This window comes from Mus caroli, chromosome 15, assembly GCF_900094665.2.
Source record: "Mus caroli chromosome 15, CAROLI_EIJ_v1.1, whole genome shotgun sequence".
Classification (NCBI taxonomy): domain Eukaryota; kingdom Metazoa; phylum Chordata; class Mammalia; order Rodentia; family Muridae; genus Mus; species Mus caroli.
The window spans coordinates 74,349,194-74,376,731 of NC_034584.1; the positions used below are offsets into that span (position 1 = coordinate 74,349,194).

At 52.1% G+C, this 27,538-nt stretch overlaps 1 protein-coding gene across 3 annotated transcripts in view; it reads left to right on the forward strand.

The window, feature by feature from the left end:
* Cacna1i (calcium voltage-gated channel subunit alpha1 I) overlaps window positions 1-27,538 on the forward strand; it is a 111,031-nt gene that overhangs the window by 39,652 nt on the left and 43,841 nt on the right. For all 3 annotated transcript variants that reach the window (XM_021182805.1, XM_029470056.1, XM_029470057.1), the window contains 2 exons: window positions 9,889-9,986; window positions 21,789-21,948. In XM_021182805.1, the coding sequence (XP_021038464.1) occupies window positions 9,889-9,986; window positions 21,789-21,948 (258 nt within the window). The remainder of the gene's footprint in view (window positions 1-9,888; window positions 9,987-21,788; window positions 21,949-27,538) is intronic.

Consider the following 27,538-nt stretch of genomic DNA (forward strand, 5'->3'; position numbering starts at 1 on the left):
GCAAGCGGGGAATGAAATGCCTCTGTTAAAACTTAAAGGCTTGGTTGGTCCTTTGGGGAACAGGGGCCTGCGTAGGGCTGTGGGCTCTTTGGTGGATGAGAACAAGGAGCAGGTATCCATTGAATATTGAAACCCGAGGACTGTGACATCCCAGGGAGGGCCTCTGTATAGGAATGAGCTTCTGTCTGAGAGACAAGGGCGTGTGCTGCTAAAATTCCTTCCTAGAGGAGGTGCAAGCACGACCTGACCTCTTTTCCTAAGGTCCCACCCACAATCTGAAGATTATCCCAGCTTCCCTCAGGAGTGGGTGGGGAGGGTCAGGTCACAAGCCCCTTTACCTGAGCATCCAGCTACTATGTACCACTGCTGTATGCATCTTTGCCTTAAATATGTGTGGTGTGGTAGACTTGTATTTAAGACTGGGGGGGGTAGCGTTCTAACTGAAGGCTACAGAGAAGCCATATCCCTGTTGGGTAAAGGCTCTTGGGGGTACTCTGGGTATGACAGGTTGAAGGTGGGGATTAGTCCCTCCTTGCACACAGTAGTGTGCAAGTTGGGATGGGTGATCTCAACCTTCAAACACAACCTTCACCTCTCTGCATGCTCCAGAGAGCAGCAGCATTATGGGGGCAGCCTCTTGGGCCCCCACTACAGGGATGTGGGCTTATCAGGTATGGTAAGACCTAGGAATCTACATTCACTCAGGGGTCCTGTGTGGTGGTCCGATGCTCTCAGAGAGTCATCTCCTGTGACCTGCATAGGAAGTCATGCAGGAGCTGACATGACAGGACTGTGATTTTCCCAGTCATTTCTTCCTTGGTCATGAGGCAGTGGCTGGAGCTATGGATATCTGAATTGAAGGCCATATGGAAGGGCGGAGAGATGGCTATGCCAGCCCTGCCTGTCTACTTGGGTCAGAAAGCAATGTGTGTGTGTGTGTGTTTCTCTACCAAATCCCTTCCTTTCCTAACGCTCTTGGCGAGAGTCAAATCTCACGGCTACTTTTAGCTACAGGAAGGCAAAAGGAAGCAGAAAGCAGGTTTGACTTTGGCTCAGCTAACCAAGAACTCTGTGGGGTCAAGTCAGATCAGAGAAGAGGACTCTTGGTGGGCAGTGTCCTTGTTGAAGCTGTGGTCCCTGGCTACCACTTCCGTAGCTCTGTCCAGGCTGGCTGGGCAGGGTCTGTACTCTGCTGAGGCATCTAAAGTTGGCATTGGTCATACAAGTGCCACAGAGGCCATTGCCTGCCAGTGGGCTTAGCTCAATTCAGTGACCACAGGGTCATTTACTGGACTCCATTCATGGTCTCCAGAAGCCTGTGGAGGAGCCTTCTTCCTGTGTGTCTGTATTTGTATTCTGTGTCACTCAGGGAAACTCCAGAGTTGTCAAGATGCCCAAGGGGCCCTGTGGGCTGTGTCACTGACCAAAATTACTTTGGGGCTTTATAGATCTTCTCTCTGATGACAGGTCCCGAGTCAAGGGCAAGGGGAGGCCCCTGGCACTGCTCTCCTGCCTGGTGCTGAAGAGTGAAGTGAAGATGCATTACTGGGTGGGTGTGGACCCTGGAAGGTTCTAGTGAGAATCTGAGTGTAAATGTTGGTTTCGATTGCATGCGCAGCTGGTTAGAGCAGGTGATGGTCACTGTGTAGGCCCGTTTCCATGGAAACAAGATGGTAGCCACCGTGGGGATTGGGCGAGTTGCCAGAGATCCTCAGACCTGCCTGATGAGTCACACTGGTCAGGTGTGAGTCAGGCAGGAACCTCAAGAGTCACTCAGTGATGGGATTTCTCTCAGCTCTTTTGCTGAAGAGCCTTGCCCTCCATGATGGCTGGTGCCAGAATCCTCACGGACGTCCCCGTCTGTGCTGCCATTTCTTAGCTCTGATGTTTCTTCTGTGCTAGCTTTCCTCCCTGGAGTTCACTGCTCTGTGCAGGATGGATGGCATCAGCAGAGACTTACTCATCTGTCCTCTTCTGCTTTGCCCAGGAGGTCGAGAAGGGAGCCTTCTTGGCTTGGCTCGGCTGGACTGGGTGCCGTGTACATTCCTGAGCCAGCCTTGGTGGGTGTCAGCTCCTCCCGTGCCTCATGGCTCGAGAACAAGGAGGGTATATCCCAGGAGGATAAGAGGGGGAACCCCCTGGCCCTGGGTTCCTTGGAGCACAGCCAGAAGCTTGGGCAACGGGAGCCGGCTTACGTTTGCTTGCTGATGGGCTGAGCTCTTTCATATCTGCCATCTTGTCCCGAGCCCCAGGATCCCAGGAGGTTAAGGCTGCTCTGCAGATGAGTGGACACTCACAGAAACTGGTAGCCAGCTCCAGGTCACTACACTATATAGGGGGTCCTGGGATTTCTTAGATATGGCTGAGCCCGTGTTCACTCAATGAGAGAATGTCACCTTTCCAGAGGTCGAAATCATCCACTAGCCTGTCCCAAGGTCTTGGGAAGTCTCACTGACCCTCAGGAAGCTGTGAGGTGAATCCTCAGAGAGGAAATGTTTCCTCCCACCTTTCTCCCACCTACCTGTAGCATAGCCCCCGTCAGGTGGTACCAAGACCAGCCTGAGCTCACCTCAGGGGGGCAGACATTGTAAGTGGTGGCACACATATAAAAAAGCCATGCCCTGGGGATGGCTCAGTGCATGATAACATGCTCCCCTTACAAGCATGGCGATTAGAATTTGGAACTCTTCTTCTCTCTTAAAAGCCACGTGGGCATAGCAGCTCCCCTCTAATTCCAAAGACCTCAAGGCCGAGACGGAATTCCCGGAGAAACCTGGCTAACTAGACTATCCCCGTTGGTGAGCTTTAGGTTCTAATTAGAGAATTTGCCTCAGTGAATAAGGGTGAAGAGCTGTCAAGAAAGGCTTTCCCATGCACGCATGCACCTCACACATGGGAACAGAGACACACACCACACAAAGACACGTGCAAAACAAAACACTCAGGTATCGCTGAGTGGGATGTGGGGCTCAGCTCGGATCTATAAGCCTAACACTGAGGCTGAGCCGTGTGAGCCACAAAGGAAGACTCTGTCTCCAAAACAAAGCAAACACACACATACATATTTTTTCCTGAGCGCTGTGCACTTATCAGGTGACCCTAGCAAAGACGGAGGCCTGGTAGCACAGCACTGAATGCAGACCAGCAGAGGGAAGGTCCGAGTCTCTTGACCACCTCGGTTCCTACCCTCCTGGGATCTGTATTGTAAGCCATGCTAAGACTTTGGAGCTACCCTTCATGGTGCAGGATTCCCCACTGAACCATGAACTCAGGTTGACTCAGTTGTACTCAGTCTCCTTCTCCATCAGGCAGGCTTACCAACCTCCAGCCTCCTCCTGGATGGGGGAGGCTTCATGTGAGGAACTGTGGATATCTCAGTACCGGCATGCTGTAAGGGAATGCCACAGGCTGGCTGGGTGCTGGGAGCTATTGTTATGGACCACAGGCATGCGTGTGTTCCTAATTCTGGAGGCTGGGAGTCCAAGGTCATGTTTCCTTGGTACATCCTCACGGGATGAGGGACAAATAGTTGTCTTTGGTTTAATCAAGGGGACCAGTTTCACCCCTACAAACCCCAAGGACCCTGCCACCTCATTCCAAGCTTTTGAGGCATTAGAATTTTAACACATGACTCCGGAAGGAATAAAAACCAACTGTAGCATTAACTGTAGCATTGAGTAAAATCACCTCGATGGATGGTTAAAGAACTGAGTGGAGATCCTTGCTGTTGTTCCCATGGCGGCTCCACCCTTTGCTCTCCACTTCCCTGAACTCTCTCCACCAAAACCCCTACCGTGTGCTGGGTGTCAGGCTAGCGCCCCAGGCTGATGGTCTAGTTGATGACAGACAATCCCCATCCCGAGTTGTGCCTTCCTTGCTGAGAACTCCATGATCTACCGTATTTTAAGGAAAAGCCCCACAGGCCCCTTGCAGGGATTGAGGAAGGAAGCACAGACACTAGCCCTGGATGGGGTGTGTCCTAGGAAGATGCACCCCAGACACTTCGCCTTGCTTCTCTGGCCCTGCAAGCTCTTCTATTAATTTTGTCCCCCAAGGTGTTCATTTGACAAGCCTGCCTGGGCTTAGGGGTGGGGGGCCCGGCTGGGACCCTGAAGCATCTCTGAGGATCTGGGACATGCAGAGTAAGCGACACAGGATGGAAAAGAGCAGGACACCCAACAGGAGTGCTCAGCTCTGCATGGCAGTGGGCCTGGGAGAGCCAGGAAAGGCTCTTTCGATACAAGGACCAGATGGAAAGGGGCCGACCTGGAACACAGAGAGAGCTGGAGCTGTTGCCTAACATTAGAGCACAGCAGGAGTGGCAAGTGCTGGGGGTGAGGCCAGAGGGCTTTAAGAATTACAGCCTGGCTTCTCTTGCTTCTCCCTGCCTGGGTATATGTGACTTTCTTCAGGGTACATAGGACTTGTAGATAAGGGTAGACTCAAGAAGCTGAGGAAACGCATGACAGTTCATACTTACCAGCCTTTCCTCATGCCAGAGCCTGTTTTAGGCCCTAAATCTATGTTAGAATTCATTTCCACTGACTGGCTCGCTCAAGGTCACTGGGTGTAGTGGGTGGTGGTGGTGGTGGTGGTGAACTGGGATTGGAACCCAGGAATGTGCTCTGACCATTGGACCACACTGCCCACAGGGATGCTGGCCACCTCCCACCTGCTGTAGTGGGTTGTGGTCACTGAGCCAGTCAGGTGGGGGGAGCTCAAGAGCTGTGATGAGATGGGGTCAGGGGGTAGGTTCTTCCACACCTGGCGTGCCCTTTGGGTGTTCTCTGAGACTCAGTGTTGTCTTCTGCAGAGAGTAGGTGTAGTAATCTGACTGTGGGAGAGAGTTGACCAGGGCATGTGTGTGTGTGTGTGTCTACTTGGTGGCTACTGAATGGTTAGGAGGCCCTCCCCAGCATGCCAGGACTAAGTGGCAGGTGGCAGAAACCCCAGGCATCAGGCTCCCTACCCCTCAAGCCTCAAGGGAAGAAACTAGGCAGAATGGAAGACAGGCCACTCCAGCCCAGGACCCTGCCCCTGCAGTTCTTGTTTGATCTTCCATGATTGTGCAATCCTCAGGCTACACTGAGGCAAAATGGCCCTCAGCACCTCGGGGTTCCAGGCCAAATATCCAGGGATTGGGGGCTGGGGAGAGGCTCTTCCAGCTCAAGAGCTGGAGTACCCTCAGGGACAACCTGGGGCTGTATGTCCATTCTGACCCCATGATAGTGACCAAGCCCAGGGGACATGTCTCCTGAGCAGTCCCGGGCTTCTCCTCAGAGCCAGGGGTTACGGGAAGGAGGCTCTTTAAGCAGGGGCATTGGGAGATGCCCTGAAGAGTCCTCCTCACGTTCCTCCCTGCTTTCTCCTGACCTGGCCCCCACCTCAGCCTAGCCACCCAGTGCTTCTTTAAGGCAGGATTGCTCTACTCAATTAGGCGCTTGGGAGCTGGCAGGAGCTGGTAGGGCTGTTGATTTTTTTTTTTTTAAGAGACTTTTAGCACCATAGCTGTGTGATAAAGTAACTGTGTAATTAGGAATTAATTTCTCACTCTTGAAACTGATGTCTTACTTGGGGCCTGAGGGAAGTCAGCCCCATGGTTACTCACCCACTCACCAGCTTCCTTTTCACCTCGTTATGAGCTAGGACAGTGGCACAGAGACCACTTTCAGTGTGACAGGAGGAGGGGATGGCCTTAGTCATGGCAGAGGGTGGCCTTGGGCACAGAGTGGGTGGTATTATTCACATTTAGGTGGGTTCCCCTGAGTGTCTCCAGGGTGTGGGCAGCAGGTGAAGGTAGACATGAAGATCAGAGTCAGGGAGATGGGCACTCCCAGTGCCACAGGCCACCATTGCTGTCAGCCTACCTCCCTGCACCCCACTCTGAAAATGGATTCCAGGATCTCCCACACTCATGCTAGGCAAGTTCTCTGCCCCGTGCTGCAGCCCAGTGTTGCTACTTCAGTCCCCAGATAGCCTTATGGTTGGTCTCTCTGGGTTCCTGGGTGGAAGTCATACCTGGACCACCCCAAACAGCCCACTCTTACTGTTCGCTTCTTTACCCCCTTCCCACGTTCCCTGATCAGTTCTTGAGTGATGAGCCCTGCGAGTCTCTGGCTCCGTACCGGGGAACCCATCCCCGCCAGGATGTGTGGACTGTGAGGACAGAGTCAGAACAGGGGGTGATGGAGAAATTTTGCACTTGGTGAGGAGCAAGAGGAGCCTTCATGGAAGAGCAGAGGAGGGAGGGGAAGGAGGAGGGGGCTCCAGTACTGGAGAGTGGGGTGTGTGCCTAAGATGCCCTGTGAGCCTGGCTTGATACCTTGAGTCGCTGAAGGTAGGAGCAAGGCCAGGCTGTGGAGGGCCTTGAAGGCTGTGGTTGGGGGTTTGGGTCTTTCCCAGAGAACAGTGGGAGCCACGGAAGGGTTTTAAGCAAGCACACCTCCCTCTGAGGTTTAGGTATGGCGATGTGATATGGTTGGGCTAGGAGGAGGGGAGAGCAGGAGACAGGAGAACAGAAGGGAGGCTGTCTCAGCTGTCAGGAGACAGGGATGGTAAGATGCTGTCTCAGCAGGGACAGTGGAGATGTCAGCAGCTGTCCCAGGTTGGACTTGCTAGTGCAAGAGTCTCTGTCAGGATGGCGAGTTTCCCGGGGCAGAGACTTAAACACACAGTTCCTGCCTGCCAGTCAAATGTTCTCCCCTGACACTCCCACGACTGTCCAGTATCCTTTCCAGTATCTTCCCCTCAGGGAAGAATGGGAACCTCTGGGTTCTCCACTGTACACCTAATGTGTGCTTCTTATCGACCAAGTGCATTTAGATCACTGTGAATCAAATGTGTGCTTCTTGTACACCTAATGTGTGCTCCTCGGGCACCTAATGTGTGCTTCTCATGCACCAAATGAGTTTAGACTGCCCTCCTCTTTCAGTCAGGAAACAGATGCAGCAGAATGTCCCCGTAGGTCAGGGGACTTAGAGGAAGGTTTAGGAGACACCGACCCTGTAAAGCCATACAATGTCCAGTTAGTTTCTGTTGCTAAAGAACTTGGTAACATCCCATTTCCCCCTTCTCAATTGGCTGCCACGAAGCTTGGAATTCAGATTTTGATATTAAATTCTCCAAGAAGTTCCATGGGGGTAGGTCTGTTTTTTAAATGGAGAGAGGGATGTACTGATGGGGGTCTCAGGAAATTTTGCAGTTGGCTGTCGAGGGGGTGTGCCTACCTGAAGACCTGGAGGGCAAGGTCCAGAGTGGAGGGAAGGGGCTGGATGAGTGTGCAGTGTCTAAGTCTGTTCCCCTTGGCTTTGAGGTCCTCATGTACTGCTGGGCTCCAGCTGCTTTGGTTCTTCTAGGGAACCAGAGTATAGGGGTGGCTGAGTCTGAAGCCAAGCCTGTGAATCCGCATCAGCTTCCCACCATGAGGATGCTGTTGTTTACTAACTGGGCAATCGTGGGCCTTAGTGATATCCAGCCACAGCCCACATCCCCATCCAGGATCCAGGGAGACTGTCTCTTCTCTTCGGTTATAGAAGACGATGTAAGAGAGCGCTTTCTCTCCTGGATGCTGAACCTTCCAGGTCAGCCACATGCCAGCCCCGTGCTTTGCTCAGTGCTGAGTGTCAGGCTGTGGACCTGGGGGTTCTGGAAGGGAGACAGTGGTACAGGTGGCCACGAGGTGCCTGGAGTCAGGGACCGAGGTGTCCTGAGGATCCCCTTGCTGAGGCTGTTCTAGAGCAGGGGTCCTTCACTCCAAGGTTGAAGGACACAGGTTTAGAATAGTGGCTGCATTCAAACATGGGGGCCCCAGGCAGACTGGCAAGACAGAGCCCTCAAACAGCCCTCACCTCTCAAGCCTGCATCGCCTTGTTTTGTTTTTGATATTTCACAGGGGTGAGACTGGCTCTATGTCCCCTCTGTCCTGAGCCAGGCAGCTGTGCGACATGGGCTTTGGCACAGTCAGTGGGAAGCCCCTGTTCCATACCCGCAGCCAGAATGTACCCTGCACCTCCCCATGACCACACCCAAAGAAGCTGGGTAGGCAGAGAAAAGGTCTCTGGAGTGAGTGAACGCCGGAGGGAGGCTCCCCATATTCTGTATGTGTGTGTGTGCATGTGCCGCCCCCACAGTGCCTCCATCACAAGCATCCCCCAGCTGCTGGGGAGAACTCTTCTTCAAAATATGAAGATGCCAGTTTGGCTCACCCACGCGTGGAATCCTCACGAGGCCCATGCCCTACCGCCTGCTCAGCCCTCTTGTCCTCTCCCATGCCCAGGCCTCTGTCTCACCCTCTTTGCCAGCCACTGCCCTGCATCTTCCCCACTTCTCTCTCCTCCTCTCTCTTTCTCCAATCGTTGTCTCTGATTCCAATCTCTGAAACATTTTTAAGGTCACCTCTATCTGAATTTAGGCTAAAGTAGGAGCGTGTGTGTGTGTGTGTGTGTGTGTGTGTGTGTATGAGTGAGCTCAGGTGTGCACATGTGGGGGTTGTGCACACAGAGAGGAGCCTGCCAGAGAGCGAGGTATGGACAAGAGTTGGGGGGATGGACGGGGCATCTCAGGTGAGGCAGCTTTCGCTCAATTACTCCTCAAGCGACAGGAGGGGGCGGTGGCTCACAACAGTTGGACAGGTTTATTGGGAGTGCAGGAAAGCCTTCATTTCCCGCCCACACTGGTGACAGGTGGAGCTGGCAGCCTTGCTGGAGCCAGGGTGGGATTTGGGGGAGGGTCTATTGAGTGATAACTCCCAATAGGTTAGTTGTAGGGGAGGGGACAATGGTGTCTCAGCAAGTAGCACCTGACTGATTCGTGGACCACCGTTGCGTGGGTCATCAAGATCTGCCCCGTGGGAGATCTGGGAAGGCCCCCTGGAAGAGGTGACCACCAGCAAAGCACTACAAGTGGAATGGGGAGGAGGGTGTGGGGGTGAGGCTGACCAGGGGACCAGGGCAGCTCTAAGGCTGTCTCTCTTTTGTTTGAGTCGCCCTTCCCCCAACAAGTCTGCAGTTGAGATGTTTTTGAGTCCACAGAATTGGCACTGGTCTGGCACATTCTGGACTCAGTATGGAGAAGCTTCCAGGTCTCCAGTGCCGTGTAGGACGCGAGCATGGTTCCACCACAGGAGCGGGGCGGTTTCTCCAGGCAGAGGAGACCTGAGGAAAGGTCTTTTGTCTGCAGAGCATCTGTGAGCCTGAGGCGGTCGTTGAGCTGTTCAGGGCTTCCTAGAGTCCAGAGAACACAGCACATCTGCCACGTCTTAGGAGATTTGTTACAGGATGCCCAGGCTAGTTCAAGGTGGGGTGGAGAGGAGGCTAGCCCAGTAGGATGTTTGATTCTAGCCTTATCTGAGATGACCTAAGTCCTAAGCATCATCTGTCATATCTTGCTTTCTTACTGGGGCTTTGGCGCCAGCTGTGGTGGGCCCCTCTTAGGCCTTTCTCTGTGATGGAGGCTTTATAATACATTTTCGATGTTAGTGACACCCAGTTTCTGTGTGGCACCACCCTGAGGTCCCTCACCTCTTCAGGTTTAATCTGATGGCCATGTATCCGCATTGGAAGGGAAGTTTTGGAAGTGGGACTGATACAGGTCAAATGGCTAGGGTCTAGAAGGTGACAGCCACCTGGCATGGTGCTGGCTCTACAGTAGGGACCTGTCTCTGTTCCTTTCACTCCTGCCCCAGACTATACCTGCTAAGTCGCTGTGACAGGTAGGGTCTTGCTTTTGTTAACCTTGCTTACAGAGGAGACTGGACTCAGGGGAACATCACAGCTGGATTTTGGTCCTTTCCTTACTCTTCTAGGGACTGTGGGTAGCTGGGTGGCCCCAGCTTGGGACCTGGTCCTGTGTCTCTTCTATGCCGTCCCTCACTCTCTCCTTTCTCCGTAGGATGGTCGAATACTCTCTGGACCTACAGAACATCAACCTGTCAGCCATCCGCACTGTGCGTGTCCTGAGGCCTCTCAAAGCCATCAACCGTGTTCCCAGTGAGTCCTCCCTGCTTACCCATCACCACCCGCCCAGCTTGACCCATTTTCTCATTCAGAGAGACAGATCAGTTCCTTCCATGGCCAGAACCATCCTCATGGCGCTGGACAATGTCACTTTGCTCCTATTGAACTCATGGGCAAGCACGTGGGACCCAGAGGTGCTGGGGGTGGGTGGGTAGGTCTTGATGCCTCTGAGTTCTCAGTTTACTTGTGTTTCAGCACTTGGGAAGCCCAACTGTTCTGGGGTAAAAGGTTACTTGGGCGTGGTCTCCATAGGCTGTCAGAGGGGGCCTGTGTAAGAAAAGAACGTGATTAGCCTAAGTAGGGCGAGTTTAGTGCACCATTGGGAAGCCAGTTCTGGCAGGCTTAGACTTTGAATCTGTCACCTACTCACACACAGGACTATTTATGCCTTTGCCACCTGCCTTCCCACACATCCACACACTTGTCTGTCCATCCACCCATCCACACACACCTATGTATCGCCAGACATCTTGGACCCATCAGCAGATGAATAATGACAGAGACTAATTTTGTTTTAGCTTAGATGACCTCCCAGCCAGCTCATCTAACTTGATTAACCCTAATATTCTTGACCACATCACACTATGTGGCCCGTTAACCTCTCTCTCAATCTCTCTCCCAGTACATCCGACCTCCTTTGTGTCCCGCTGGTGAATCTTACCCCCTAGATTCTTCTCCTAGAGACTCTCTCTCAGACTGGAAACCCCACCTTCCCTTTCCTGTTCCTGCACAGCTATTGGCTGATTAAACCAATCAGCTTGTGAGGAAGGTATATGTTTACTGAGGCAGGCGACACACCATAAAAATAACAATACCCAAATCTGGACAGAACTCAGCTCCCTGTCAGTACAGAATTAAAAATTGAATAGTACAAAGATGACCTTTGCACAGCACACCTAACACCTACCCACTCACCTGTTCATGGGTCTCATTTACTCACCGTTCTATGCATGTGTTCTTGATCCATCCACCCAAGCATCTACCTATCTGTCCTTCCACCTATCTGTCCATCCTCCTATCTATCCACTCACCTGTCTGTCTGTCTGTCTGTCTGTCTGTCTGTCTGTCTGTCTCATTTACTACCTGTCCACTCACACATTTACCTATCAATCTATCTATCTATCTATCTATCTATCTATCTATCTATCTATCTATCTACCTACCTATCATCTATCTATCTATCTATCTATCTATCTATCTATCTATCTATCTATCTATCTATCTATCTATCTATCTGTTCATCTACCCATTCACCCCACTTTCCCACCTGTCCACCTAGTTATCCATCCACCTCCCCACCTCCCCACCTGTCTGTCTATCTCATACCCACCTTACATTGAGAGCTTGCCTTGAACCCACAAGCCCTGAGGTCTGCTCTGCATTTCCTAGACTGTATTCCCTTGATGTCTGAGCCTTGCCTTTACCAGGGAGGGATCTGGGCTATTCTTATTTGGAGGGGATGAAGAAACAGTTTCAAAGACATGGTTCCCTCCTAGAGAGTAGCAGATGTAGGATGCCTCCTCCACTGCCCTATGTTAGGAATGGGGAGAGGTAGGGACATAGGCTTGGGACTTTTAGGTCTATTTGAGAAGGCCAGGAGATGTTCTTTCTTTTCTTTCTTTCACATGCATGTGTGTATGTGCATTTGCATGTGCGTGTTTGCATATGTTCCCAGTTGCATAGAGGCATGAGGTTGATGTAAGAAATCACCCTTGAACACTGTCTACACCACTCTTCGAGGCTCAGTTTTTTAATTGAACCCAGAGTTCAGTGACACAGCTACCATGGCTAGCTAGTTTACTCTGTTTCTGCCTTCTGAGGGCTGTAATTACCGGCAGGTCCCTAGGATAACCTGGCCTTTACATTGGATCCTGGTGACTGGAACTCTGGTCCTCATGATTGTAAGGCGAACACTTTACCCACTGAGCCATTTCCTCATCCCAACACATGGAGGATTTCAGCCATTCAGTGCCTAGAGCTGTGGAAGGAACCCCTCAAACACACATGAGACCCGCATGCTCGGTAAACATTGACCCATCCTCCCATGAGGAACCACAGAGATGCTAAAGCACAGAGAGTGGTGCCTTGGGTCCAGTAAAGCTCAGGATGCAGGGTTGGGGAGGGCATCTGAGCAGAGACCCTGGAAACCTGGGGATTAGGTGCAATGGAGACAAAGAGGAGTGGGGCATGGCCGGAGCAAAAGTCTAGAAGTCACCAGCCTCTGACTATTGGGGAATTTCAGATACCGGCTGCTTCAGGGGCCAGATGAAGATCAGGAAGTGGGGTTGAGACTGGAGTGACTGGAAAGGTCAACAGGACGGTGTTTCAGACATGGCCATGTGAGGAGTGTGGGGGTGAGCTGGTCCCTGAAGCTGCTCTGGTATCTCAGGGAAGCAATGGCTAAGGTTGGGCAGGGCCGAGAGACAGAGGAGGTACTCCGGAGCCAGCTCAAGTCAGAGTCATTAGCATTAGCTCTGAGCCACTAAGAGAGATTCAGAGCATAGAGCATAGAGCATGGGCCCATCTCTTATTGCTCCATCTGTATTGCTTCTATTTCTGTCCTGGGGATGGCTGGGTTGGCTGCCTTCATCTCCAGTGTTCCTGGGATGGAGCCTACAGGTCGGGTCACTTTGGAGGTGAGGGGCATGTGACAGAGCATTCTCCACAAGGGCATTTATATAGGATCTCACACCATGGTCTCCGTCAGGCCAGCCCGGGATCCGACAAGCGTGCCACAGCCATATGAAGGGATGTTAGTGTATGGGCGTAGGCCCAAAGGGACTGGACAGACTTGCAGGGTGTGGGTCTTTCTCCTGCTAGATGGTTTCTGGACAGGTGTGTGGATATAGAGATCTATATGTGTTTTTATAGGAAAACACATGTGCACACATGTGAATGTGTATATATGCATGTGTGTGTAAAATGCGTGTGTGCCATGTCATGGTGTCTGTCACTCATGAACACGTATATGAACCCTGGCCACTCTATCTCTCCAGGTTCCCCAGATCCCTGGCTGGCTGCATACAGAGCTTGTTAAGTGGCTTTGGGATTGAGGTGGTCTCTCCCTGTCCCACACACCAGCTTGCCTGTTCTCTGGAGGAGGGCAGGGGTCAGTCCTGAGCCTAGCGTCCCACTGCTCCTGTACGTTCCAGTTATCGAAGCTCTGGGCACAGATAGCCAAGGGAGGCTCCAAGCCTTGCCTCAGGACCTTCTATCAGCTAATGGCGCCCCTGGGAATCCTCAGATGCCCTCTTAGCTGACGGTCACCTCTCTCCCTTTCTCAGAGTTCAGCATTGTGGAGATGCTGAGAATTCCCAGGATCCAAAATATCTTCAGATGGAGAGAGCAGCTACATTCCACAGAAAAGACCTTAGGATAAACGATTCTTCCTCCTCCTCTTTCTCCTTCTCTCCCTCCTCCTCCTCCTTCTTCCTCCTCTTCCTTTTCCCCCTCCTCCTCCCTCTTCTTCCTCCTCCCCTCCCCCTCTGCCTCCCCTTCCCCCTCCCCCTCTTCCTCCTTCTCTGACAGGATTTCTACATAGCCCGATCTGTCCTGGAACTCACTCTGTAGACCAGGCTTCCCAGGTGCTGGGATCAAAGGCATACCTCCCCACTTCCCAGCTTAAACTTACCTTCTTTAGTAACTAAACCCCAAGAGTACAGGACAGTTAGAAAATGGAGATCCCTGAAGTCCAACAACTCAGCCCCCGATTCTGAGGGAGAGGCTCTTTTGTCCCTGGTGTCTGGTCTTCTACTAGGAGTCACTAGGTAATGAGTGACCTGACAGGGGGCTTGGGCTCTTCAGCTGTGTCTGCCTTGGGATGTGTTCAGCAGTAGCCTGCACCTCTCTGTTTTACCACTAGATGGCAAGCTAGAGAGCCAGCCCTGGACAGTCAAATTATCAGTGATTAATTGGGAAATCAAGGAGTCAGGGTTACCTGAATCTTAAAAAATGCAGTGTAGGATAAAGTCTTAACATGATTGCCCAGAAAGACCCAACTAAGGGTCAGAGAGTGCATGTCCTGGTCTCCGCTTTGTTGCAACATGGGCCTCGGTCTCTCTACTGACACAGAGCAGAGGGAGGTTGAATTAGCTATGTGGCTCTCAGCTTCGTATAGTATAGAAAGGGGTCCCAGAAGCCAGGGCTCTTGTTACAGAAACTCTCAAAGTATGTCCATTCAGCCCACCCCTGCAGCTTTGTCCTTAGCTCCGGCCTTTAGTGGATAAGGGGAAGGAGACAGAGGAAGGGAGAAGGTCGAGGAGAGAGGCAGGGTCTGAGTTCTGTTTTTTTTTACTGCTCAACCTGTTATTAGTTACTGCTCCTCTCTGTGCTTTGGCATGATGGGACTGGATTATCTGCAAGGCTGTGTCCCCTGCTGGGTCTGCCTCTGTCTATACCCCCAGCCCCACGTTATCACAGTATTTTCCTGAGCCCCATTGGTTGAGTCCTTTCAAAGTGAAATGTTTGACTTCTTCCAGTTAGAAACTTGGGCAGTCACTAGAGAGCATGGAGCCAGCCTGTGCTGCATCTAGCCATTGCACTCCAAGCTAAGCTGTTAAAAGGGTGTCTGCTTGGAGGACTCTGAGCAACCTCCAGGGGGTTGAGTTGTGCCTGGGCTTAGCATCACCAGCTCTATCACAGGGAACCCTGGGTTGGTCTGAGTTGTCTATACAGAATGGAGAAGATGCATATATCTTCACGGATGGAGTGGGAGCAGCGTTACATTGCAGCAGGGAGCTCTGAGCTGCAGGTCAGCCCAAGGTTCTAATTCAGCTCACCTGCTCTGGGATCCCAGCAAGCCCCGTTCCCTCTTGTCTTTGAATCCTCCAACTAGAAAGCGGAGTTAATATTACTGATCTCCGTCCTGTTGCGTGGCCGCAGTTGCATAGTATGCATGAAGAACTTCCTGCATGCAGAAGGTCAGGTGTGAGCAGTAAAGGGCAGGCTCTGGGTTGAAGATGTGGGGACTCGGGGACATCTTTGCAGAGGCTGGTTTTAGAAGAGTCCCATCAAGGACTCAGAGGGCTCAGGGTGTGGGCGGGTATTCCTGAAGACAGAGCATCCTGCTGGTGTATCTGGAGCTGGTGTGGCAGGGCAGGGAACTGCACGTTGGGAGGGGTGAGGACTCATCTCTCACCACTCCCTGTACCTGACTGCTTGTGTTATTACCCACCATCCACCTCCACGGGCACCACGTCATTCTGACCACGGGACAGCGTGGCGATTGCTACAGTTAACTCTGGTCCCTTTTGGGATAATCTGAAGACAAAGGAACATGGTGGGAGTGGGTGGCTCACATCGGGTTTATTGATAAGTGGCTGGAGTTCATCAAGCACTTTGGCCGACTCCATCACAGTCTCACAGGACTATGTCACTCCCTCTTCTAACCAACGATGGGATGTTAGGATTATGTGACGTCCACTTTATAATTGGAAATTGGGGTGCTGACTTGAAGTGAGGGGCAGTGGCAAGTTTGGGGAAGGTACCTGCCCTGGTACCCAGGTCTGGTTTGGCCCTTCCTATCCAGATAGGAATCCACTGTCAGGCCAGCTGTGTTGAGAAGGGACAGGAAGACCCAGGGATCTTTCCTGGAAGGACCAAGGAAGGTTTATTTGGGACAGGGTCTGGGAGAAAGAAAAATTGTGGAACAGAGCTGACATGGACATTTTATTTTCTTCCCCGGGAATATGTGTTTCCTTGGGCTTGAGTCAGAAGGAATGCTTTGAGTGAAATGTTCCCTGGCACATCTGGAGTTCCAGGGATGCTTATCCTTGGTCCCCACCAGGACTGTCTCTTCCTGGGGGGATAAATAGTCCCTGCGGCCTGCAGGAGGGAGGGAGAAACGAGGAGAGAGAGAGAGAGAGAGAGAGAGAGAGAGAGAGAGAGAGAGAGAGAGATGAGAGAGGAGAGCGAGTGGGAGAGATGAAGCAGGGACTACTGCCAAGAACTGCTGTCTTCTCTGAAGAGTAGGGTGGAGAACATCTGGCCAGATGTCTGCTGGGAAGCCAAAGGGATTGTGGGACACGCTAGGGGGTGGGGCCAGGGCAGTCAGTTCAGGTCAAAGGCTGAGTCGTGTTCTAGGAATCTGGGAGGTTGCTGGACAGGACACAGTGGGTAGGAGTAAGACTCTTGATGGCTCTTCATCTGAAGTAGTATTGCCTGGGTCCAGGTCTGGGTCAAAGCAAGGATTCATCTGTAGCCCCTCACCATCAGCTGACACCTGAGCCTCGGGTGGTGGGTCAGCATCCAGGGGTCAGGGCTAAGGCACTGCAAACGCTTTGAGGAGACCTCACAGAGGAGGGTGACAGCACCTTGGGAGAATGAGGGTTGCTTGGGGCACTGTAGGTTGAGAGCATCCCCAGGGCATGGGCACTTACTGCTCTGGTTGAGGGACTCAAGGCCTGTGGAAGAAGACAGGGTGCTCTGGGACTCTTCAAACTTCCAGGCTGGGCTGGTGCCAGTAATTGTGACCCTGGCAGTCCGACCAACCGTCTGCTTCCTGGCCCGGCCTCCCTGACCCCTGTTGTGCCTCTGATTAGTTGGCTTGGCAACAACAGGGCAGCAGCCGGTTTCTCCTTGAGCTCAGCACTTCCCTCTCCTGGCCGCTCTCTGCCCTCCACCAACCTGGCTGGATCAGAAAGCATGCAGCCTTGGGGGCCAGGCCACAGCCGGGGCACGCCTCTTTCTTTGCCATCCCTCCCGCCCCCGGCAAGTGGGTCATGCCCCGGCTAAGGCTGGCACATGTCCCATGATTTCTGCTTGAGTTAGCCTCGCAGAGTGGCCGAGCTAATCTGGGTTGACAGCCTCTGTCTGCAGAGCTCCTTGGGCCTGGGGAGGAAATGCCTACTAGGAAGTGAATCTCCCTCTCGAGCCAGTTTCCTCCATGGCCACCATGGGGCCTCTCGGGATCTCTGGCAGCCGAGGGTCTGCTCTGGGATCTCCATCTCTTAGGATTGGGATGGAGATGTGGTATTTACTTCCCTGCCTGGCATTTGCCACGATGGTGCCAGTTTTGATGCCATCAAGACCCCACCCTCTCCCTGTCACTACTCATATCACACTCTTAGATCAGATTCTTCTCTCCTGAGCCCCACACTCTTAGTCCCAATGAAGTAACTCTACAAGGATGACCAGGGACCTCAAACTCCACATGTCTAGATGGATTCCTGTCTCCACTGATGGACGCTCTGTGACCCCAAACCTTCAAGCTATCCCTGACAAAATCCCCTTCCTCCCACATCTATGCCACAGCTCTTGATCCCTCCTTCCCAGGATCACCCGATCCTCCCCATGTCTCCACGTCACTCTGTATCATCTGGACCTGGCGCTCCTGTCCTTTAGCTCATCCCAGTGGCAGGTGTGGACAGGCAAGGCACACAGGGACAGATGGATCAGACGCAAAATACCCAGTGGCAAAATACTGGCAAGCCATGAAGTAGGCCTCAAGTGGCTGGGACAACCTCAACAGTGGGGCTCAGGATGGGGAGCCCATTCCTCCTGGCTCCCATCCCAGCCATTATACGGCCACCACTGCCTTCCTGGTCCCAGAGCCTACCAGCCTGTCCTCCATATGATGTGGGCTCTGTGATGGTGTTCAGTGGGCATTCGCACAGGCTCCCGTGAGCTGTTTCCCAGCGGCCTCTTCTGCCGTGGCCTGCTCTGTTCTCTGTGTCTGGCCTTCTCTTGCTGCCTGAAGCTCATTAGTGCAGACGTGACTCCTCACCTCCTCTGCTCAGCATACTCTTGCTTTTCTGGTTCCCTGACCCCATCTGGCAGCCCCCCACCCCTTTCCTGACTTGCCCACCTCCATAGTTAGTGACATACGGACAGACAGACAGATCTACAGACTCATCAGGCTGTTCTCATGTCTTTTTTTCATGGGGCAGAGAAATTTGTTTGTTTGTTTTTTTCAATTCCATTTTATTATTTTATTTTAATTAGGTTTTTTTTTTTGGTTTTTAAAATAAATCTTTTTTTTAAAAAAAAGATTTATTTTATTTATTTTATGTACATGAGTACACCACCATGGCTCTGTTCAGACACACCTAGAAGAGGGCACCAGACCCCATTACAGATGGTTGTGAGCCACCATGTGGTTGCTGGGAACTGAACTCAGGACCTCTGGAAGAGCTCAGTCAGGGCTCTTAACTGCTGAGCCATCTCTCCATCTTTTGAGACAAGGTTGTCTTCTGTAGCTCAGACTGGCCTCAAACTTCAGGCAATCCCTCTCCTTCATCTACACTAAGTGGAGGAATTACAAAGATTCTTCACCATGTCTGACCTTACCGGATTTGATTTGTAAGGCTGATGAGTCCCTGGGGCCCAGAGCCCCGTATGGTGGTGACAGGCTTCCTGTTTAGTCACGGTGGAAGGGAACATCTACTCACCTCTCAAGCTCTCTTTAAATTTTTATTTGTTCCTCTTGTTTGTATGGGTGTTTTGCTTGCGTATATGCCCCTGCTCCGTGTGTGTGCCAGATACCTATAAAGGCCAGAAGTGGGTATCAGATCCCACGGAACTGGAGTTACAGATGACCGTGAGCTGCCGTGTGGGGTGTTGGGAATCAAACCCTGTCTTCTGGAAGAGCAGCCATGTTCCCAACTGGTGAGGCTTCTCTTGAGGCCCTTTTGTTCTGTAATCTGTTGTGTCCTGAGGGGCTGTTGCTCTGGGTAGGCCCCGGGGGCAGGACTGGAGAACGTGAGCCTTGCATGCAGACTTGTCTGGGTCAGAAGCTACATTTAGGATAGTGGAGCCCTGAACCTACAGGAGTCCTTCAGGGTCATAGGTACTGTGACTGAGGGAGAGTGGGCTCAAGTCAGGCACCAGCCCATTCCCAGAGACCAGAAGAGGAGAGCCCAGACCAGGAGAACAGAAGGAGTGAGATGCCTTTCAGACTGTGTGGTGGCTCAGAGGGATGCAAGAAGCTGGGTCTGCAGAGAATACAATGGTACAGAGGATACAGTGGTACAGGCTAGGGCTGCCTCCGGGAGTGGACTCTGCGCTGTCCTAATAGGGATGTTTTGAATGGACTGTGGGCAGAGTTTAAGAAGAGGAGGAAAAGGAGGAGGATGAAGAGGATGAAGAGAAGGCGTAGTGTGTATGCAGTGTATGTACTTAGTGCAGTGGGAGCTGCCTGCCTATACGTGAGGCTACCGTGGCCCTGGGAGGGGTATATCTTGCTGCCCAGCTGGGACTAGAACCTAGACCTCTTCATTTGGTCTGTGCTGACTGCCACCAGGGGTAGGTCTAAGGCAGATAGATATCTTGTGTCCCCTGTCACTTCTTGGCTGGGAAACAGGCCCTTAGCTAGACTCTTGGGGCCATTGACATCATGGGCCACCTGGCTCCTGACCCAGTCTGAAGGTCCCCAGAGTAAGCCCAGCCTCAGAGAGGGTAGCTGTCAGGGAGCAGCTGGGCTAGAGGATGGGCACTTTTGACTAGGTGTGGTGAAACCTAGGAAGGCTGCTTGGAGGAAGAGATAGAGCACATAGAAAGAGAAGTCTGGAGGTGGCACTTCCTCCCATGCATGTACCCTTGCCTCTGTCCCCTTGTCCCTTTGTCCCTCTGTCCCTCAGTCCTGTCTTCTTACCCAAGATCTCCCCATTTCTATCTCCATTTCTTTCTACGGCTCTGTCTATGCCCCTGCCTTTTGCCCCTTCCTACCTCGTCCTCATGTGCCTAGCACCAGGGTACTGGAGAAAGAGCGTCAACATCCTACCCATCTTGGCTACCTTACTGTACCAAGTATGTAAAAGAAGGCTCAGCTAGGCTCTTCGGGGCCTGACTCCCAATCCCATGGTCCAAATTCCCTGGGCAGCCATGGATGAATTAAATTTGTGCTAAATTTCTAGTTTCCTAATTACACCTTGGCTCTGTGGCCCTGGGATTCCCCAGGCCCTGGAGAGAGGAACCCAGAGAGAGGGGCTGGGCCCCTGGGCGGGAAAGAAGCAGAGGGAGGGGGCTGCCGTTCAGGGAAAGTAGCTGGCAGCTCAGAATTTCAATATCCTGGAGAACAAGGGAAATGTAATTAATTGAGCAGTAAAGGCCACCCCTGGGAGCATCCAGGAGCAGCCGGGCTGGTGTTGAGCTGGTTGTGAGCCACGCGTGGAGAGGAGCCTGCTGCCTCCTCAAGGTGGTCTGGTTCAGCCCAACGCCTGGTCTTCATCCACTGCCTTTGCGTGGATTCTAGGATTGCCACTTTCCAGACCCCAGAGCCACTCAAGGACGGTGGCTGTTTTGAGACCTGCTGGTGACAGTGACACAGACCTTTGATTTGTCATCCTTCCTCCCAGACCTGTCCTACCCAACTCATTGGAATCCTCTACAGCAGCCCCAGGCCTGGCCTGGCAGCTCTGCATGCTCTCAGGCTACACTTCCCCTCAGCACCTCTGGCAGATTCTTCGTAGCTTGTAGGGCCAGCTCCACTTCATCCTCCCCACAAATGTGTCCTTCGCAACAGTCCTTCTGCTCAGCACCGCTGCATCTGGACCCCGCTGCCGGGCTGGGAGCTCTGAGGGGGAATTCTCAGTGCAGTGCCGGCAGGCAGTCTACCACTCGATGAATGAATGCATGCTTGTAAACCATGAATGAGTGATTGCAGCCCTGAGAAGGCTTGCAGTTGGTTCATTTTGGGGATCACGTGAGGACACGTCTTGTTTCCTTGCCTCCTTCCTTGTTCCCATGTTGGAGGGTAGATGTTAAAGCAATGTGAGGTGCTGAGCCCTGGGCCTGGATGTTCTCAGTTGGATGACGCAGCTTGCCAGGGGAGCCCCGTTGCTTTTCCTGAGAGGACGCTGACCTAGTTTTGTGGGGAGGGAAGATGGGGTGGACATTAATTATTGATTGGAAATCACTCCACACTGAGTTTGTGATGCAAATCCATGATAATTATCCTCGTTAATAACCACCTCAGCATCACGCTGGGATCAATCAAAGTCCAACAGGACCGACTCTTCCTACCTGTCATCATTTCGCGCCCCTCCCTGCCTCCAATCTTCTCCTTGTTCCCAGTCAGTCATCCAGCAAACGTCGGCGAAGCTTATCTTCTAGGTTAGGCTGGCTTCTGGGACTATTGAGGTGGCTCAGACACAGACCCTGTTCCCCAGGAGTTCACAGCCCAGTAGATAGGACAGGAAAGTATACAGACGGACGAGTATTGATTAAGGTTAGTTGCTGATGCAAATGGGGTGCAAATCTCTTGGGCCGCACAACATACAAACTGTAACTGTACAAGGTAGCCTAGGCTAGGAGAGGCTGAGATTGCCTGCAGTAGAGGATCAAATGCTTTGGTGAGAGAAGGTTGAGAAGGCTTCACAGAGCAAGGTTTTGCCAGGCTGAGGCGGGTGATAGGAGGTTGTTAGGGTGAGTAAGCCGCCCAGGGAAAAGGATTGGCCATAGAAAGAGGGGGAGACTCAGTACCAGGCAACAGTTTAAGTTCACATCCTTCTGCTACTCAGCCAGGGGATGCTGAGCAAAGAGGTCCTATTGGTCCTTGGGACTGCCTGTCTAAACAGAGATCAGATTGCCAACCTCAAGGGGTTACTATGGAGGCTGAAGGAGAGCACTCAGCACCTAGAAGGGGGCTCCCTAAGCGTGTGCTCCTTCACCCATGAGCTCGTGGAAGTGCAGCAGGGCCCAGAGCCATTTTCCTGGCTTTATGGGCCTAGGGGCAGACATGGAGGAGAGAGGCTCCCAGAGGGAGTAGGAGACCCCACAGCCTCACGGCCCATTCTTCTTGCTTCTCTGATGCCACCTCCTCCACCCTTGCTCTCCCAGGCATGCGGATTCTGGTGAACCTGCTGCTGGACACGCTGCCCATGCTGGGAAATGTGCTCCTGCTCTGTTTTTTCGTCTTCTTCATCTTTGGCATCATCGGCGTGCAGCTCTGGGCAGGCCTGCTGCGGAACCGCTGCTTCCTGGAGGAGAACTTCACCATGTGAGTCCCCTTCCCCCCCAACCCCATCTTAATTAAGGCTTGTTATCGCTTTGATAAAACACCGGGACCAGAAGCACCTGGTGGGAGGAAAGGGTTTATCTCATCTTACAGCTTGCAGTTCATCATCTAGGGAAAGTCAGAACTGGAACTCAAGCAGGGCAGGAACCTGGCGGCAGGAGCGGAAGCAGAGGCCATGGAGGGGTGCTACTTACTGGCTTGCTCCTCACAGCTTGCTTAGCCTGCTTTTCTTAATAGAATCCAGGACCACCAGCCACAGTGAGCTGGGTTCTCCAGCATCAGTCATCAATAGAAAATGGCCTTGCAGATTTGCCAACCCAAGGGAAACATTTTCTCAATTAAGATTCCCTCGTCTCAGAAGACCCTAGCTTCTGTCAACATAAAAACCTGGCCAGCACTCCCCATTTCTACTCCACCCCAGCCCACTCTGCTCCTGCTGACTCTGACCTGCCTCTTGCTAACTCATTGCTGACTCTGACTTGCCTCTTGCTAACTCATTTGCTAACTGAGAACTGGGCCAACAAAGCAGGAACAGCCAATTCGGGAAGGCTAGATATGAGGAGAGAGGGAGGTTTGGACACTGGAAGGAGAGAAAGTTCTAGAACCCAAGGAGGGATGTGTGGGAGTGCCATAATGGGATCAGCTCATATCCTGCTGTTGGGTCTAGAGTGGGAGTCAGGCGCCCCTCCAGGCAGAATGTCAAGAGCTGCTTAAAAGATGGGCTTAGTTTCTCAAAATGATGCCTTTAGCATCCCCTCTTCCCGGGTGGTGATGGCAACCCAGAGCATATGCACACACTATGTGTTTGGAGGTAAGGGCGCATCAGCTTCTAGTCTCCACAAGCCACTTGGCTGCTACTGTGTACCAGGACCCACAGGGGCTGAAAGGGAAGAGCGATTTAACCTGTTTTAACCTGGCCGATGTATCCAGGGCCTGCCCTCTGTTGAGCGAGGGCACCTATGGCTAGGGTTGGTTGGTTGTCAAGGCTGAGTGTCTCTTCTGAATGCGATGGTATAGGGATACTGCATGAGCTGGGATGAGTCTCCCTTTTCAGGGTTTGGAACATTAGGGACAATGTGATGTAACAGGAGGTCAAGGTTGGGTAGGGACTGGTCTGCCTACCCATTGCTGTGCTGTGGGGAGGACTGGGCACCTGAGTAGGTCAGAGAGGGGCACCTTGTTGACTGAAGGCCCTGTGGATAGGGAGCACGGGACCTTTACACTGTGTGAGTGCTAGTAGAGAGCAGCCCTGAGCTGTCAGGGGTAGAAAGAGGGGAAGCCCTTCAGAGAGCAGCATGTGTGTGAACTCTTGGCTTTGGGGGCTCACCATCCGTCCGTGTCCCCTCTGTCACGTGTGGATCTGTGGCTGGCCCTGTCTCACTATCTAGGCTCAGCCCTCATGTCACCTTCTGCTGGAGGATTGCTGCCTCTTCCCCAAGCAGCAACTACACTATCTGCCAAGCTTCCTTGTCGGCCGACCTTTTCCTGCAGTGGTTCCATTTATCAGCTTGAGTATTTGGGGACACCGGATACACTTGGCCTTCAGGGACCCTAGGATGTGAGCTCTCTCCTAGACTAGGAAAGATTGGTCCTCACTCTTCTCTCAAGACCTACAACAGTGCCTGTTCATTATGAATGAATGAATGAATGAATGAATGAACGAATGAATGAGAGTATGAATGAGTGAGCCATAATCCTGCACAGAGGCATATAGGGAAGAAGACTGGTTCTTCTCAGCTCTGCAGCATGAGAATTTATGTGTTGTTTCCTGGTTGGCTGCTCCATTGTCCTATCTGGACTCTGAGAGGTGACTCCAGCCCTTCCTTGGGTGTGGTGAGGGCAGGTGGGTGCACAGTGCTCTGGACATGCCTGGGCCCCACTTTGGGCCAGTGTGTACCTGACCCACCCGGAAGAGGAGTTCCAAATGTGAGAAGAGCCAGACAGCTTTAGGGGCAAGACATAGCTGGCAAGGTTGGGTGACTCTCTCCAGAGCTCTGAGTCTCACGCTGTCAGGGCCAGGCCCCACTTAGTCAGAGGATGACTGTACTTCAGGGAGAAAGAGGTTGCTAAATTCCAGGCTTCGGTAGGGAACAAGGCCAAGGTTATCCCAGGCCTGCAACCCGCCATAGAGGGAGGCAGGGTCAGACCTCAATTCAACAGACCTAGCTCAGAGCAGGCCGCAGAACAGCTGGTAAGGAAGGCCAGCAAAGAAGTCGGTCTTTCCTGGACCTCAGACAGATGTGCTCTGACCAGACCTCAGTTCAGGATCTGGTGAGCCAGGCCTGGCCTTAGGCAGGAGCAACAGGCGCTTATTGGGGGGTAGGGGGGATTCCCCTCGTCCTCTTGGCTTCTTTACCCACCAGCTTGTTGTCTGGAGGCTTCAGATCACACTCCCAGCCCCTGGCCAGACACTCTGTGAACAAACTCCTGAACCATGCGGGCTGGGCAGAGCAAGACCAGGGAACATGGGGTGCACGCTGGGCCCTCCAGGGACCTCAGTCCAAGCTATGACTCTACAGACAGGGAACACAGCAATGTTCTCTTTCTGCCGGTAGGAGTCTCAGAGCATGGATATCATAACAGACATTTGCCTGCCACTTCTAAGGGCAGGCTCCGCACTGTCTCTTTGTCTTGACCCTAGGAGGATAAATGAGCTAAACGTTTATTTGGATTTAGGTTGCTGGGCTGAGAAGAAAGGACTTCTGTGATCCAAACGCAACTTTGACCTGAACCTGAAAGGTCAAGAGTGATGTTTGTTGGATAATGGGTGGGGGCTGAGGTGGGAGTTAATTTGCGACAGAAGTTCCCAATGCTGCCATGCAGGCAGGGGTTGGGGCAATGGACTTCAGGGTCAAATTCTGCTTCTGTCACTTGTTAGCCTCATGACTTCAGCAACTTTGTGCCTCAGTTTCCCTACTGCAGAAGTGGTTTGAGAATGGCTCAAATTAGAACATGCAGAACCTTAAGCCAGTGCCATTATGTGGCACCATGCATGTTCCCCAAGTCTGGGATGCTCCTGGTGGGAGGGAGTGCCCCTGTTCATTTATTGAGATGGCACTGAAGTGGCACCTGGAATCATGGGGGGGGGAGCATGAGCTCACAGCAGTCTGGTACCACAGCTGATGTATGGCAGCCCTTGATAAATGCACCCCAAAGGGCACAGTGGGCCTGAAACTGGCCCTGAGAGAAAGACAGCTGGTATTCACAGGGTGGCTTGTCCATGCGGGGCCTTGTTCTCTGCTGGACTAATTCCGTTACCTTCCCAGCATCCTGTAGGAGAAGCATGTTATTCTCACTTGTTGGTTTGCGGGAATGTGTATGTGTGCTCGTGCGTTCATATGTGCATGTGTGTGCAGGCCAGAGGCCAATGTTTGGGGGATCTGCCTCGACTGATCCCCATTTAATTAATTAATTTTTGAGATAGGTGTCTGTCAGCTAGACCAGAACTACCCAATTTGGCTAGACTGGCTGGCTAGCAGGCTCTAGGAGCCCTCATGTCTTTGGCTTCCTTGTGCTGGGGTTATAGGCATGTATTATCATGACTAGTTTTTATGTGGGTGCTGGGGATCTGAACTCAGGCCTTAATGCAAGGCAAGTACTTGACCAATTAAGGCTGGCAACAGCAGAGCCATGGGGAACCCCAGCAGGGGTTCAGCCACACCCCACTACAGTGGAGGAAGGGTTGGGGGTGTGTAAGTGTGGGAACTGGGCTGGGCTGTCTGTGTTATTGGCCGGTCATCTGAACTGGTGCCTGGGTGCAGGCTGGCCTCTGGTTTCTGAGTTCATGGAGTGGGGCTGGCAGAAGAGCACCAGGGCAAAGGCTGGCAGGAGGGTCTCCAGTAATGACCGATGGTCATCAATCACCCCTCCGTGCTAGCTGCACTGACCTCTGAGTCCCAGGTCTCCTGAGTCTCTCCATCCTTCACTTGAGGAGCTGGGAAACCACCTCCCATCGGGGTTGATGTCCACAGTGAGCTGGAAACCTCCAAGTATATTGTGTGACTAAGATGTCTGTAGGTTTGCAGGAGTGATTAAGTCTGAAAGAGAACAGCTTGAAACAAAAACTTTGCAATACTTTTATCCACCAGAGATCTCAAGTCCAGAACATATAAAGAAAGACTTTAAGCCAAAGATGATCTAATAAGAACTAGTCCAAGAGACCTTACTAGAGACCTCCTGGGGGGGGGGCTACAAGAGTGGCAGGTGAGTATTTGAAAAGGCTCACTTCTTTCAGGTCTTAAGGGAGTTGTAACAGAAATGGCAGTGAGGCACCATGGTGCCCCACCAGGATAGTTAAAATGAGAAGGGCCAGTAATTGCCGCAGACGCAGAGCAGGCGACGTTCCACTGTGTTCTGGGAGGTCCCAGTGGATCTTCAGGGTGGTTTCAGGATCCGTTGTGGGAGGCTGGACAAAGCTAATGCTACGCACACCCTCAGCTTGTCAGGAGTACCCTGGGGCTTTGCTCAGAAGAAAGGCTGGCTGGCTGGGGCTGAGAGTGTAGCTCAGCCGGCAGAGAGGTATCTTGGCATGCACGAGGCCCCCCGGATTCAGTCTTCAGATCTGCAAAGAGAAAACAAAACAAAACAAAACAATCAGAGCCATTGAGCTTTAGCTGCGAGTGGTGGCTCCCTTGCAAGTCCTGTGCTCAGGGTGCTGTGGCAGGGAGATCGTTAGAGGTCACCTTGGGTTGGGAGAACAAATACCATCCCCCACACAGAAGAAAGAAGGGTGGTTTGTACCCACTCAAGCACGTAGGCAAGAATTGTTCTGAGTCATAAGGACCCCATACCTAGAAATGACCCAAATTGACAGTTGAATAAGCAATAGCAGTGTGCTTGCTTATAGGTAGGAGTCCTAAGGAGTGACTGTTTAACTCTGCTAATGGTGTTTGGAGCTGGAAAAACTTGGCCCCCAATCCTGTTCAGTCTTTATATATATATATGGCATTGCTATTGAACATGTCTTAGAGCCTGAAGTCAGAAAAACATGCTCTGTTTCTGGCTTCTTCTTTCTGTCTGGTCTATTCCATCACAAAGAATTTTGCGTACGGTATGTGATGAACCAATTGACATCAAGTTCGATTTACTTAATGGGTATTCAGTCTCCCAGAAGGATGGGTGGCCCAGTCCAGCCTTTCTGCAGCAGATACAAGTGATGTCTTTATTGGAAGCAGGTGGTCGTGAGCCTTTGCGTGGTTGGCTGTAACATTTTGACTGTTAAAGGATGTTGATGGATTGTTTTCCACAAGGGTGGTGTAGTTTGCGCTCCCACCAATGGTGCGGATGTCTGTTTCTACCCGCTCTTCCCACACCGTGTTATGAAACCTTGAGGTGGCCATTCAGATGAGGGAGGCAGTGTTGGTGTTACTTCTAGATGCTGGGGTGTTTTTGTTTTTGTTTTTGTTTTATAAGACAGGGTCTTTCTGTGCATCCTTGGCTATCCTAGCACTTGATTTGTAGACTAGCCTGGTCTTGAACTCAGAGATCCACCTACCTCTGCTTTCTAAGTACTGAGACCTTTTTTGTTTTTTGTATTTAAGTGAATTAAGTTTTTGGTTTTTTTTTTTTTTTT